Genomic DNA, 12,812 nt, shown 5'->3' with positions numbered 1-12,812 from the left:
TTGAAATAAAATTTCTAAAAATTCTTAAAATTGCGATGAAAGCATACAGTCAGTTTTTTAACTAACCAGATCTGTTATAGGATTAATTACAAGTATAAGTGGGGTGCTCACCTTATTCTTTCCACTATCGAGTTCACAAAACATTGTGACCCAATGTTCTCCAGGAAGTCTTTAATTGTCCCAGGGTTCAGTCTGTCGAAATGTACCCTCGGTGCAAGAGTGTTTAGACAACGGACAAATGTTTTTCTTATTGCTGAACTTCTGCTCCAATTTCAAAAGGTTGCACAGTAAACACCTTATCTGCGTAGAGGATGAAAGGGTATTTGTGGCAAGCATTCCTTTCATTGTTGCGTGATAGTCTTCAGTTTTAACAGACTTTCAAAAATGTCTACATTTGGCCTCTGAACATTGCTGTTTAAATCTTCCATAATTTTCAGGCTAAATTTTAAAAGGATTAAGTTAGTTCCCACTCAGGGTATAACTTCCTCTAACATTCCCTTTTCTGAAAGGTAAAACCTCAATATTAATGCCACAAAAGACCTTCCAAAATCATAGTAGTTCATGGCATGTGTGGAGTTTCTCTTAGCTAGGAATACTCACTGGGTAAGCGCAAGTTGGTATCATTGGATCACTTATAATAAGCTAACTTTACAAAATACCTAAAAAAAAAAAAAAAAAAAAAGGGTACATCTCACTACCTAGAACCGACTACCTGATTCCCGAATCGGAGCAACTGTTGCTCCCAAGCAAAATAGCACTCTCAAAGTCACCTCGTATTTTCAGACCCAAGAAGTCTGAATAACAAGCTTCACATTATCAGCTAACCACCGCCTCTGTTCATACTCCTTATAGTGTTACCAAACTTTTAAGATTTCGTAATTTACGAAATAGACAAATAGGAGTACTACACTGGGAGATAACCTGGAATGTCAAATTCCTTAACAAATAATTTTAAATAACTTCAAATGCATAGAATATGTGATATAAAGAAGGCAGGGTTTGCCGTAATATCAATGGAAATATTTCACAGATATAAAGTCACTCATGATTGAGGTACTCACCGAAAAATTAAACAGCGTCCAAAGTGCACCACTAGAATTGGTAGTGAGGAAGTCCTCACAAGCGATACTTTATTTTCATTTTACTTCATTGAACGCAGAGACAGATGAAAAAGGCGGCTATTGTCCTTGTCTAACCCAGGCGTGATGGAAGCAGGACGAATACGGAAAGGAAAAGAACAGTCAGTCCCACTATATATATATATATATATATATAATATATATATATAGTATATATATATATATATATTGTGTGTGTGTGTGTGTGTGTGTGTGTGTGTGTGTGTGTGTGTGTGTGTGATGTGTGGCGTGCATTCATTAATATTAGGTCAATGAACATACAGATATATCACCAAAATTACGACCGTGTGCGCGTGCACGCTCGTGCACACGAGGGTAATAGATGTAGGTGCTTCCAAAGCGATGCATAACGCTCCTTGCGTGTGGATCCCAGAAGCCGTTGACGGAAAACTTATTTACTCCTCACTTATTTTCCTTAAAGGAGGCGAAGAAATTAAGGAAGTAGGAGGAGAAACAGGAAAGAGGGAGAGGAGGGGGCCGGGGTAGGATGGGGGTTGGCGAGACCACATGTTGCGGCCGAATATGACATTAATGTATGGTAATGTATGCCGTCGGAACCCCCATAGAGTGTATGAGAATGTATGGAGGAAGGACTCTCTCTCTCTCTCTCTCTCTCTCTCTCGTCGGTCTCTCTCAGCTCTCTCTCTTCGTCTCTCTCATCTCTCATCTCTCTGTTTCCTTTAGAACACGAAAGAAAGTAGGAGGGAAAAAATGTAAACTAGTGAGCAAGTCTCTCTCTCTCTCTCTCTCTCTCTCTCTCATACCGGGAATGAAATCTATAAAACAACTTTGTATGTGTTACCCATAGGAAGTAAAGGGGTTGGAGAAAATGAAAGCAAGGGGTTGAAGTGAGATAATGAGGCGAAGACCCCCTTGCCTCCCTTCGTGTTTTTTCTAGTTATGATTATTAGCTGTGGAGGGAAGGAAGTCCCCGGCAGAATTTAGAGTTACTTTACCTTAATTTCGAGAAATATTTTAGCAGTGAAGTAAGCGAGGTTTTGTTTGGGTAGGCAAGTCTTTATGGAACCGCTCCATAATTTGTGAGAGAATAGCCCTACAGTATTATTATTATTATTATTATTATTATTATTATTATTATTATTATTATTATTATTATTGATGAACCAAAAGGTTATGAACGTGCCAGCAAGTTTTCACGGAGCAGGATACGTATATTTGTAAAGATGAAAGGAATATATTTAGGAATATAGGTGGTAGTTTTGGTTAGCGCTAAAGACTGTATTTTTCATCGTAAGATCTGTACTGTAAATAGTATCTTGGATCCACAAATAAGGGGTTTAAATTATTTACTTCAGGCCTGGAATTGATCAAACTATTTGCTGTTATAACACTATCGTTTTCTTGATAAAGGAAATACCTAAACCACTTTTTTTTCTCAGTAGTTAACTCAAAATGAAGTCTTTCACTAAATTTACGTTCTCAAAATTTTCCCGTTATTTTAAAAAATCGGGTTGTCATGTGTCATGTACTCAAAGGTCTGTCCTATGTTTTTGTTACTCTGGCTCCGTCATCATACTACATTCATCAGTCCTCCGCGAAGTTGCACTTATGTGGTAATATAACCCGAGGTAAGCGCCTCAGTGGTGTCGTCGGTATGGTGTTGGCGTGCCACCTCGGTGGCCGCGAGTTCGATTCACGGGCATTCCATTGAGGGGTGAGAGATGTGTTTTTCTGGTGATAGAAGTTCACTCTCGACGTGGTTCGGAAGTCACGTAAAGCTGTTGGGCCCGTTGCTGAGTAACCACAGGTTCCATGCAACGTAAAAACACCATACAAACAAGTATAACCCGAGGTGCCACGCCTATTTCAGTTTCATTCATAACTTTTAGATAGCCGGTATCATTTCATAATCTTTTTACATATATCCTTCGTGTCACTACGTAGCTCTGTTTCTGTCAACAACAGTATATCAAACATTTTCACCCCGTGTGAGCACATTTAGTATAATTTCTTACCGACTGAATATTCAAAAGGCCACGCTTTTTATTGACGATTTTGTCAAGTTCGAACCTCGTTAGACGAGATATTTCATGTCCTTGATCTTTTACATTCTTCCTTCTTCCTCCCAGTGACGGTAACCATACTTTTCACAGAAAGGTTCACATATGAAGCAACTGGAAAGATCACGGGTACCGATGTAGCAGATGAAAAGAGAATGAGATCAATGTATGGGTTTTACACTCTGGTTGACATAGCAGTTAGGCGAGTGTGAGATGGAAGAGATTCATATAGTATTATTATTCTAAAATTTTGCGAATTATCTCTAGCACGGTATTGTAGTCTACGTCCGTGAAAATCATTATTAAATGTTTACAGTTACCTTACTGATTTTAAAAGGCGTATCCCTCAGGAGAGGTGGAACATACATCCTGCCTATGTGAACTCTCGAGAGAGACTGAGAGTTTCCAGCCCTGTGATTGGCTTATCAACAGCCAATCAGGAGCGTGGTAAGGGACTGACCTAGACATCAGATGCACGGTTGATGTGAATGTACTATAGTAATAAACATACTGTCTTCCTACCCGGGTCCAGCCTCTTGCACCACAAAATTGTGTACGTTGGTCCGAGATACAGGCGGTACGTAACGTCCTTGCGGTCGGGACTTTCCGTGTTGAACCTCTCTTTGTTACCAACATATATCACGAATGGGTCAGTCACGAAAGAGAAAGTTGTTTTACTTATATATTTGACTTTATTACTCATCTATATATATATATATATATATATATATATATATATATATATATATAATGTAATATACATATGAATAACTGAATCACGAAAATATGGAACGTGATGAATACATGAATACAGACAAAATCCAAGAAGGAAAGAGAAACGATGGAGTTCTGCAAAGCCTATCAACTCAATGTCCTTTACTTAGCAGACTAAGTAAAGGACAAGAAATCGAAAGACCTTGCAGAACTTCATCGTTTCTCTTTCCTTCTTGGATTTTGTCTTTATTCATATTTATATGAAACGAACTATCCAGCTTTATGACGTCAAATGTCTTATCTTCCAGTGTATTCCACGTGATATATCACTTTCATTATTATGATCATCACTATTATTATTGACCAAATTCGTTGTCACGCTTTTTTGTTGAGCATTTATCAAGTCTGTCGAAAGACTAACACATTGTGGCAAGATTGATTCAACCATTTCTGACCTCCCATCCAGGAGTTCAACTTAAGGTTCTCAATTCATTATTGTTTTAATCACAGTACACGAGTGGCAGAACTAAGGTCATCAAAGGTCTGTCCGGATATGAAATATACAACCACACTACAGAAGGCTTTACGACTAAACCTTTCAACTTTCCGATAGCCCCTCCTTTGTGACCCCCTCCCCCCCACCTCCGCCTTCCACCGGTTAAGACGTTATTGCCCATCTGCATCTTGATCGGCTATCTCCCTTTTTTTTATCTTTGACTTTTTCCCTCTGGGAACCGTAGACAACGGTTCATCAATCAGCGCAGGATTTAATATTGCTTTTATTAAAAAAGGAAATGGGTGCATGAGACAAGAGAGAGAGAGGAGAGAGAGTTGGCGTGTGGTGGGTAGATGAGAAAGCGAAAGATTAGAATCAGGTAATTTAGCACTGTGAAAATTAATTAACAAGCATTAAATGTCATAGCAATAAAAGTTAATTAATAAACACAAAAGTATTGAGAGAGAGAGAGAGAGAGAGAGAGAGAGAGAGAGAGAGAGAGGAGAGAGAGAGAGTTACTCTGAACTTGATGAGTGTTTGTTGCGTCCCTTTATTGTTGAGGAAAAGGGGAGGGGATTTTGGGATGAGACAAGAAAGGGAGAGTTTATCCCAGACCGGAATTTGAGGCGTAATCCCAAAGGTAAACAGAAACGTTGTTCATATCGTCTCTCTCTCTCTCTCTCTCTCTCTCTCTCTCTCTCTCTCTCATAATTCACCGTACCATCCCCGTCCAGGGCTTTTGTTATCCTAGATATCACTTTAGCCTCTAATTTTGTCCTTCCTTTCTTGAGCTAAGCCGCGGTAACAAATTTTCATCACTCGCTAAGACCCCCTTCCGCCCGCCTTCCCACCCCTGATTTTAGAACAAGGGAGGTTTGGGGGGGGGTGTTGGGGGTGAGGGGTCCTTTACCACCTTAATACTTCGGGGATCAGCGTTCTACACACAATGAAGGCCTTACGCCCAATCACTCCGGGCCCATCGCCTCTCTCTCTCTCTCTCTCTCTCTCTCTCTCTCTCTCTCTCTCTCTCTCTCTCTCTCTCTCTCAATAACATTACAGCTGTCAACTGCGGTAGTGCAAACATCCATTGTTTCTTTATTAGCTCTCAGTCTTTCTTTTTCTCTCTCCTGTTCATAGATTTATTTGAAAGTCGGCATGCGTAGTAAGTTACAAAATTTCGTATGTGCATATATATATATATATATATATATATATATATATATATATATATACTATATAATACTATATATATATATAAGCGAATACAACAGGAAAATGATAGGCAGAAATCCAAGCTCTCGACAATGTCTTAATGAAGACGAAAGCACTTGGATTTTTGCCTATCATTTTCCTGTGGCATTTGCTTATTTAATGAAATCACGTGCATTTATTGAGATTTTTAAAGCATATATTTATAACTTAATTATATATATATATATATATATATAATATATATATGATAACTGGACCTCATATAAACTACAGATATCAGACGATGAGGACTGTTAGTTCTAGAATGCTAGTACCTTTTCTTGACTAAGTATCTCTGCTAAATACCATCCCGTTTAAATGAGGCCCTGTTATTAAATGTATTAATGCACAGAACAATTGTGTAAGAGTTAAAGTTAAAATTATATACCAGCGACCCTTGGGGGAGCTTTGGGCCTCATCCTTGAAGTTCTTGGGCCCTCTCCAGGTCCTCTTCCCTAGCCTGGCAGGATACCTGCCTTCTTCCGAGGAAGCAGCCTCTGGGTCGGACCCTTCCCTTCAAGGCTGCGCTCCAGAGACTAGTGAGCTTTTGGGCCTCATCCTTGAAGTTCTTGGTTTCTCTCCAGACCTGCTTCCCCAGCCTCGCAGTATACCTGCCTTCCTCCGAGGAAGCAGTCTCTGGGTCAGACCTTTCCCTTCAAAGGCTGCCCTCAAGAGACTGGCAAGCCTTGGGTGCTTTTGGACCCCATTCTTGTCCTTAGACAAGGGCTTGGTAGGCAGCTTTTGTACTCCATCATGAGAAGGGCCTTCTTCTTCTTGTTTACTCATCCTCTTCTGAATTTCCATTTCCATTGTTGTGATGCAGTTTTCTTCAGGAATTTCGGTTTTAGCTTCTTTATCTTCTTTTAAACGATCTCCATTGATATCCAAGTCCCTTCACAATACTCCTTGCTTTCTCTTACCCAAGGTGATTCAAGTAAGGTGGTTGCATCTGGAGCGAAGTAAATTGACTCGTCGGCATCTCTTGTCTGCTTAGGCCACGCCCCCTTTACACCAGTGCTGTGCTTGTAATTGCAATTTAAATGGAACATAATTATTTACATATTTCTAAGGTAATTGTAATTGTACTTCTTTATTTCTATTTAGTATTAATATTAGTTGCAATTGTAATTTGATAATAGGACTGGTAATTATAATTGTAACTGCAATTGACATAAAGCATAATGTAATTACTCCAAGCTTGACTGACGGGAATTCGTCTGCTTAACGGATGAAGACATCATACTACAGATATGACGTCACCTGCGGAAGTATTCCTTGCTTAGCATTGAAAATGTACAAATTTCCTTGTTTTTCTGATATATTTAGTACAAGACACCATAGTTTATCTATGCTAAAATGTCAACATACTTAAAAAGACTGTCTTCCTGCTTTTACCACTGAAAGAAGACGAGCATGGTATAAATGGGGAGGAGCTTAGTGACGTCACTGATAGCTAGCCATTCAGGACAAAGAAGTAGTTTTGAAGTACGGCTTGGTTTTTATTGTTTATTTTTTATTTTGTTACCATTGTAGGTATCAGTATCAGGAATATAACAAAAAACCTAAACTTTCCTTTAAGCTTGCAAAGCTATTTTTATTATAGCCAAACTTAAAAAACAAATGGATAAAAATCATATTTTGATTTGTGTTACCATAGCATTCAATGGGGATGACACTACCTCTCTCTCTAGATACCCAGCTTTTCAGATATGACATGCTCTCTTTGAAGGCTTCAAGATGATTTGAAGCACCTCAGAGATTGTTCCGGAGACTTTGGAGTTCAGTGCATGCACAAATGGCATTTCTCTCATCCCTCTGGGAGCTGGAGACTGAAGGATTCCAAAATATCCTAAGGAAAATGCTGAAGGTTTTAGACCATTTTAACATCACGTAACATTTACTTACTTTTTCTTTAACAAGTCGTCTTCTATAATGTAATGTAATTCCCTCGTAACTGGCAATATTGATCATCCCCTCGATTTCACCAAGGTATCTATAGAGTAAAAGGTAGTAGCGTCATCCCCATTGAGCACTGTGGTAACATAAACCAAAATAGGATTTTTACCTGTTTGTTTTTTGTTTTGCTATAATAAAAATAGCTTTGCAAACTTAAAGGAAAGTTTGGATTTTTTGTTGTACTCTTGATAATGATATTGACAATGGGAAAAAAATAAAAAACAATAAAAAACAAGCCGTAATTGAAAACTTCTTCTCTGTCCTGATTCGTTAGATATTAGTGACGTCACTAAGCTCCTCCCCATTTATGCCATGCTCGTCATCTTTCAATAGTCAAAGCGGGAAGGGGTTGACATTTTAACATAGCTAAGTTATGGTGTCTTGTGCTACATATCAGAAAAACGTAGTACATTTGTACATTTTCATTGTTTTTCAAGAAATATTTCCGCAGGTGACGTCATATCTGTAGTACGACGTCATCATCCGTTTAGCAGACGAATTTCCGTCAGTCAGGCTTGGAGTATTACATTATGCTCTATGTCACAGTTGCAATTATGATTACCAGTCCTACTATCAAATTGCAATTACAAGTAAAATTAATATTAAATAGAAATAAAGAATTACAATTGCAATTACCTTAAAATGTGTAATAATCAATTACATTTCAATTAAATTACAATTATTACAAATACTCCAAGTCTGCCGTCAGCACACAGCCCTGGTGTAAAGGGGGTGTGGCTTAGGCAGTCAAGAGATGCCGACTAGTCAATTTACTTCGCTCCAGATGCAACCACCCTACATATAACCTTGGATTTCACCTTGCTTCTCCAAAAAGTAATTCTGTGAATCCAAATCTTTCAAGCAGCTTCTAATGCCTCCGGTTCTCTACTTTTTTTCTTCCGTCAACATTCTTCAGTTTACCTCCACGCCGATATCCTTTTTTTATTCCTTTTCTTCCTTATTTCTAGCGAAGAACTGTTCCAAGTGGTAGTAATTTTGGGCATCCAAAATCTTCTCTCAGTCAGCATAGAAAACACCTCAAGTTCCCTACCTTTTATGTCGTATATATTCTTCAGTTCTCCAGGCCACTGTCTTTCTCTCTTCTTGATTATTTCCTTCCTTACTTCGAATGAAGAACTTACGTCCATAAGTCGCAGAAAGCAGGAACCTCAACTCCATACTGCTCCGCGAAGCAGTCCATATTTTCATCTGTAAACAATTGTAGACTGAAGTTATCTGCCATTTTCCTGGTGTGCTTTTTCCTCTGGAAAATCTCTTTCAGTCGATCTGCTTTGTAATCCCGTCCATTTTAACCATACTTTTCGCCTTCTGTGCTCACATGACGTTTCAGAAGCCTTCAAGGCGACTTGGAGGCCTTGGAGTCAGTGCACCTACTGAATTATGAGCTATACGCATGCGCGGTTGGGATTTCTCTCGTCCTTTCAGGAGAAGGAGACGGAAGGGTTCTAAAACGTCTTTAGGTGGCAATGATTCTTTCTCGCAGCAGATGATATGAAATTTTCTTGAAAACTTATGAAAATTTTAATATTTTAAAAAGAAAGACAAGTATGTTTATCGAAAAATTATCATTGTATCATTTTCTCTCGTCGTCGGGCGGGCGATATTAAATGGGAAATAAATAAATAAATATATTATATATCGTATCTATATAAATATATATCTATATAAGGCCCCTGGGAATTCCGAAGGCTTCCGGGAATTTGAATCCAATGGGCATTTCCAAAGGCTTCAGAGCTAGGAGATCGATCGTCTTGAAGCCTTCGGAAGCCCAGAAGCCTCGGGATTTCACTTCCAAGAACGTGGGCTTCGCCTAAAGAAATCTTCAAAACTTTTTGTCTCCAATATGTTCTCCATAAAATTCTGCTCTTTATTATTGTGCAAGAAATCCGAAAGCTACACATCCTGGAGATTGCCTTGAAGCCTTCGGAATTCCCAGAGGCCCCGGAATTCGCAGAAACCTTCGGAATTCCCAGAAGCCATCAGAATTCTCAGATTCCCTACAGTCACCCCTGGGAAGACAAGAAAGATCCGGACAACATCCATTTGTAAATTATTATTACTATCATCATTATTATTATAGATCTGTATATAAACAGATATCTTGGAGTTAAAGCCGATACAGGTCAGGATTTATGTTTAGTGACCTTTATGTGCATACTTCCCATGATCGTAACCATTTTCCATCCATCTCTTTCCCTCCAGTCGTCAGTGCCCCCTGGCTGGGTCTCTCTCTCTCTCTCTCTATCCATGTAATTCATTTCGGCGTTCATTACACTCGACTGCGTTAACATTATTTGTTCGTAGTATTCGCGTTTGTTCAGTCTCTTCCTGCGTGTTTACTTTGCTTTATTAGTTACTCTGACAAACATTTTTTTTTTTTTACAGGTTAGGGGTGTGCTTATTTTTTACTTTGAAAAAATTATATATTTTTGTAATTGTTGTTTTAAACAATTTAGCGTTGCAGATCTTTTACCTTAAGTGGTGTATACTAATTAGATATTTTTGTAATTGTTGTTTTAAACAATTTAGCGTTGCAGAGCTTTTACCTTAAGGCAGTGGTTTCCAACCTTCTTTAATTCTCTTCCCCCTTCATTGAATGGCACATTCTCTGCGCCCCCCCCCCCCTTCCTTAGATATTGTAATTTACTGGCCTTGTCGGCACATGTCAATAATTCACAATATTATATATATTTGATATATATATTATATAGTATATATATATATATATATATATATATATATATATATTGAATTATTAATATAATTTTAATATATATATTTAGACAACTAAATTTCTTATTTATATCTGAAATATTTTCTCAGTATATTGAAATTCTTACTTTCCATCATAATTAATAGTTTGCAGATGTAATTATCCCCTTCATCAAGCATTGGCGCCCCCTCCTACCCCTGGCAGCCCTTCGAGCCCTCCCAGAGTGGCGCTACCCAGAGGTTGGAAACCACTGCCTTAAGGGGTGTATACTACACACTGCAGATACAAAATTGCTCATTTTAAAGAGTCCAGCAAATTATGTGGCCGTTCCATTTTGCCTAACTTTTGTATCCAGCTCATTAAGTACCTATAATAGATTGATACTGGCTGCGTAACTCGTTTTCTTCAAAGGTCTTTTAATAAATTAGATTATTCGTTTTTTCTCATTAAATTAAATTATTCGTTTTTTCTCAGAAGATATTAATATATATATATATATATATATATATATATATATATATATATATGTGTGTGGTGTGTGTGTGTGCGTGTGTGTGTGTGTGTGTGTGTGTGTGTGTGTGTGTGGGTGGGTGTGTGTGTGTATATATATATATATATACTACATACATACATACATACACACACACATACATACATACATACATACTTACCTAGCCCTTCCTTTTTCCTTCCACCTTCTCATCCAACAGATAATTGTAGTGTATATCTACCCGTATGGCGTTCTTATCTTCATTCGACTAAAGTTCCACTTTCATGTGAGGGTCTTTTGCTCAAATAATCCACCCAGCCTTTTCTTTTCGCTTATTGTTTGTGTTTAAGATTAAGCTGGCCTTATTCCAGCACATTTCGTAAGATGCTTCTTCTTCTTCATGATACTCCCGTTCCAGCTTCCTCCGGATCGGGGGCTCGCGTCTTGTCTCTCGACTCCCCGATGCAAGATCTACACGTGTCATTCATTATGTCAATTCAGTATCATTTCTCCCTCATGCAGGCATTTGGGCCGAAATCCCTTCGTGTGCGATTGCAGCCTTCAGTGGCTGTCGGATTACCTCGTTGTGCATCCCATAGAGACATCCGGGGCTCGATGCGAAAACCCAAGGCGACTCCAGAGGCGCAAACTGACCGCCCTCCATGACGAGAGGCTCAAATGTAAGTCTCTCTCTCTCTCTCTCTCTCTCTCTCTCTCTCTCTCTCTCTCTCTCTCTCTCTCTCCACTTTTTTTTGTATGAATGCTAAAAGGATTGAAGATGATACCAGAACAAGTATCGTATTAATATTTTCACAGATTCTTACTTGAGACGAAGTTTTATAGCGATATGAAAAATCTATATTGTATAACATCGTAATGTTTTTGAAATTTCAATCTTGAATGCGTACAGATCTTCTCTCTGAGAGTGCATGACTAGGTAGTGGAGATTTTCAGTCATGTTTTTAACACACTGACACGTTCCAGAAAAGGGCGATATTATTGGCATGACATTCACCTCTCCACTTCACCCCATTTTCCTCCCAGGCACTGATGAGACCGTGTCCCAGTACGCCGGTCAGTGTGTGACTGCAGAGGAGTGCCCAAGGGGATGTACCTGCCGAGGAACCACTGTTGATTGCACCGCTGGTGGCCTCACCCACCTGCCTGATACATTGCCACCCTACACTACTGATCTGTGAGTTGATTTAGACAGTCGCTCTGTTCCCGTTTTGTATTCGGAGCTTTATTAGAAGTTGTTGTTTTTCGATCTTCCATAGACCTATGTTACACACTTACATTGACTATAGATAAATCAAGCCAGATATTAAATTTTATATGTAGTTAATTATATTATTAAGAACGTAAGTAGATGAAAGAGAAAGATTAAATTTATGCTTGCGCATATGGCAGTTATAGAGGAGATCGGTGAAATAAGCAACTGAATAAATAAATCAATCAATAACTGAAATTTGGGTGAATTTTCCCTAGACTTCTGTCTGATAACGAAATTCGGGAAGTTGGTGGCTTGGGCGCCCTGCGGCAGCTCTCCCGCCTCCGTCGGCTTGTGCTCTCCAACAACCACCTTCGACGTATCACTAAGGGCTCCTTCCAAGGCATAGAGTCTCTCCGCGAACTGTGAGTACTGATGATCTTGGAACAAAATTCTTATATGTTTGTAGGGAGTGAAAATATCTGAGTTATGTTCATGTGGTAAAAACAAATTTTCCAGTCCAAATTTTACGTCATGTTAACCATACTGATTCATTCAGCATTGACATGGATTTTTTCAGGTGGTAAATTTTAACAAAAACTTTACCTGTCTGCACTTTCAGGGACCTCTCGGACAATGACTTGTCAGAGGTGAACAGCCATATGTTTGAAGGACTGCCGCAGCTCACAGCTCTGTAAGTGTCCTCATCTTGAAGTGTGGAAAGGAACATTGATTTTGCAACTTTACAAAAATAATTCTTAGGACTTGCTTGTATACTTCTGCATCATTTACTGAATATGT

At 38.8% G+C, this 12,812-nt stretch overlaps 1 protein-coding gene across 1 annotated transcript in view; it reads left to right on the top strand.

Annotated features, from left to right (window-relative positions):
* LOC135221781 (protein slit-like) overlaps positions 1-12,812 on the top strand; it is a 558,755-nt gene that overhangs the window by 501,990 nt on the left and 43,953 nt on the right. The window contains exons 8-11 of the mRNA XM_064259629.1: positions 11,324-11,481; positions 11,846-11,996; positions 12,290-12,436; positions 12,634-12,705. Coding sequence (XP_064115699.1) covers positions 11,324-11,481; positions 11,846-11,996; positions 12,290-12,436; positions 12,634-12,705 — 528 coding nt within the window. The remainder of the gene's footprint in view (positions 1-11,323; positions 11,482-11,845; positions 11,997-12,289; positions 12,437-12,633; positions 12,706-12,812) is intronic.

Source organism: Macrobrachium nipponense, chromosome 3 (assembly GCF_015104395.2).
Source record: "Macrobrachium nipponense isolate FS-2020 chromosome 3, ASM1510439v2, whole genome shotgun sequence".
In the NCBI taxonomy this organism is placed as follows: domain Eukaryota; kingdom Metazoa; phylum Arthropoda; class Malacostraca; order Decapoda; family Palaemonidae; genus Macrobrachium; species Macrobrachium nipponense.
This window is presented reverse-complemented; position numbering and strand designations above follow the sequence as displayed.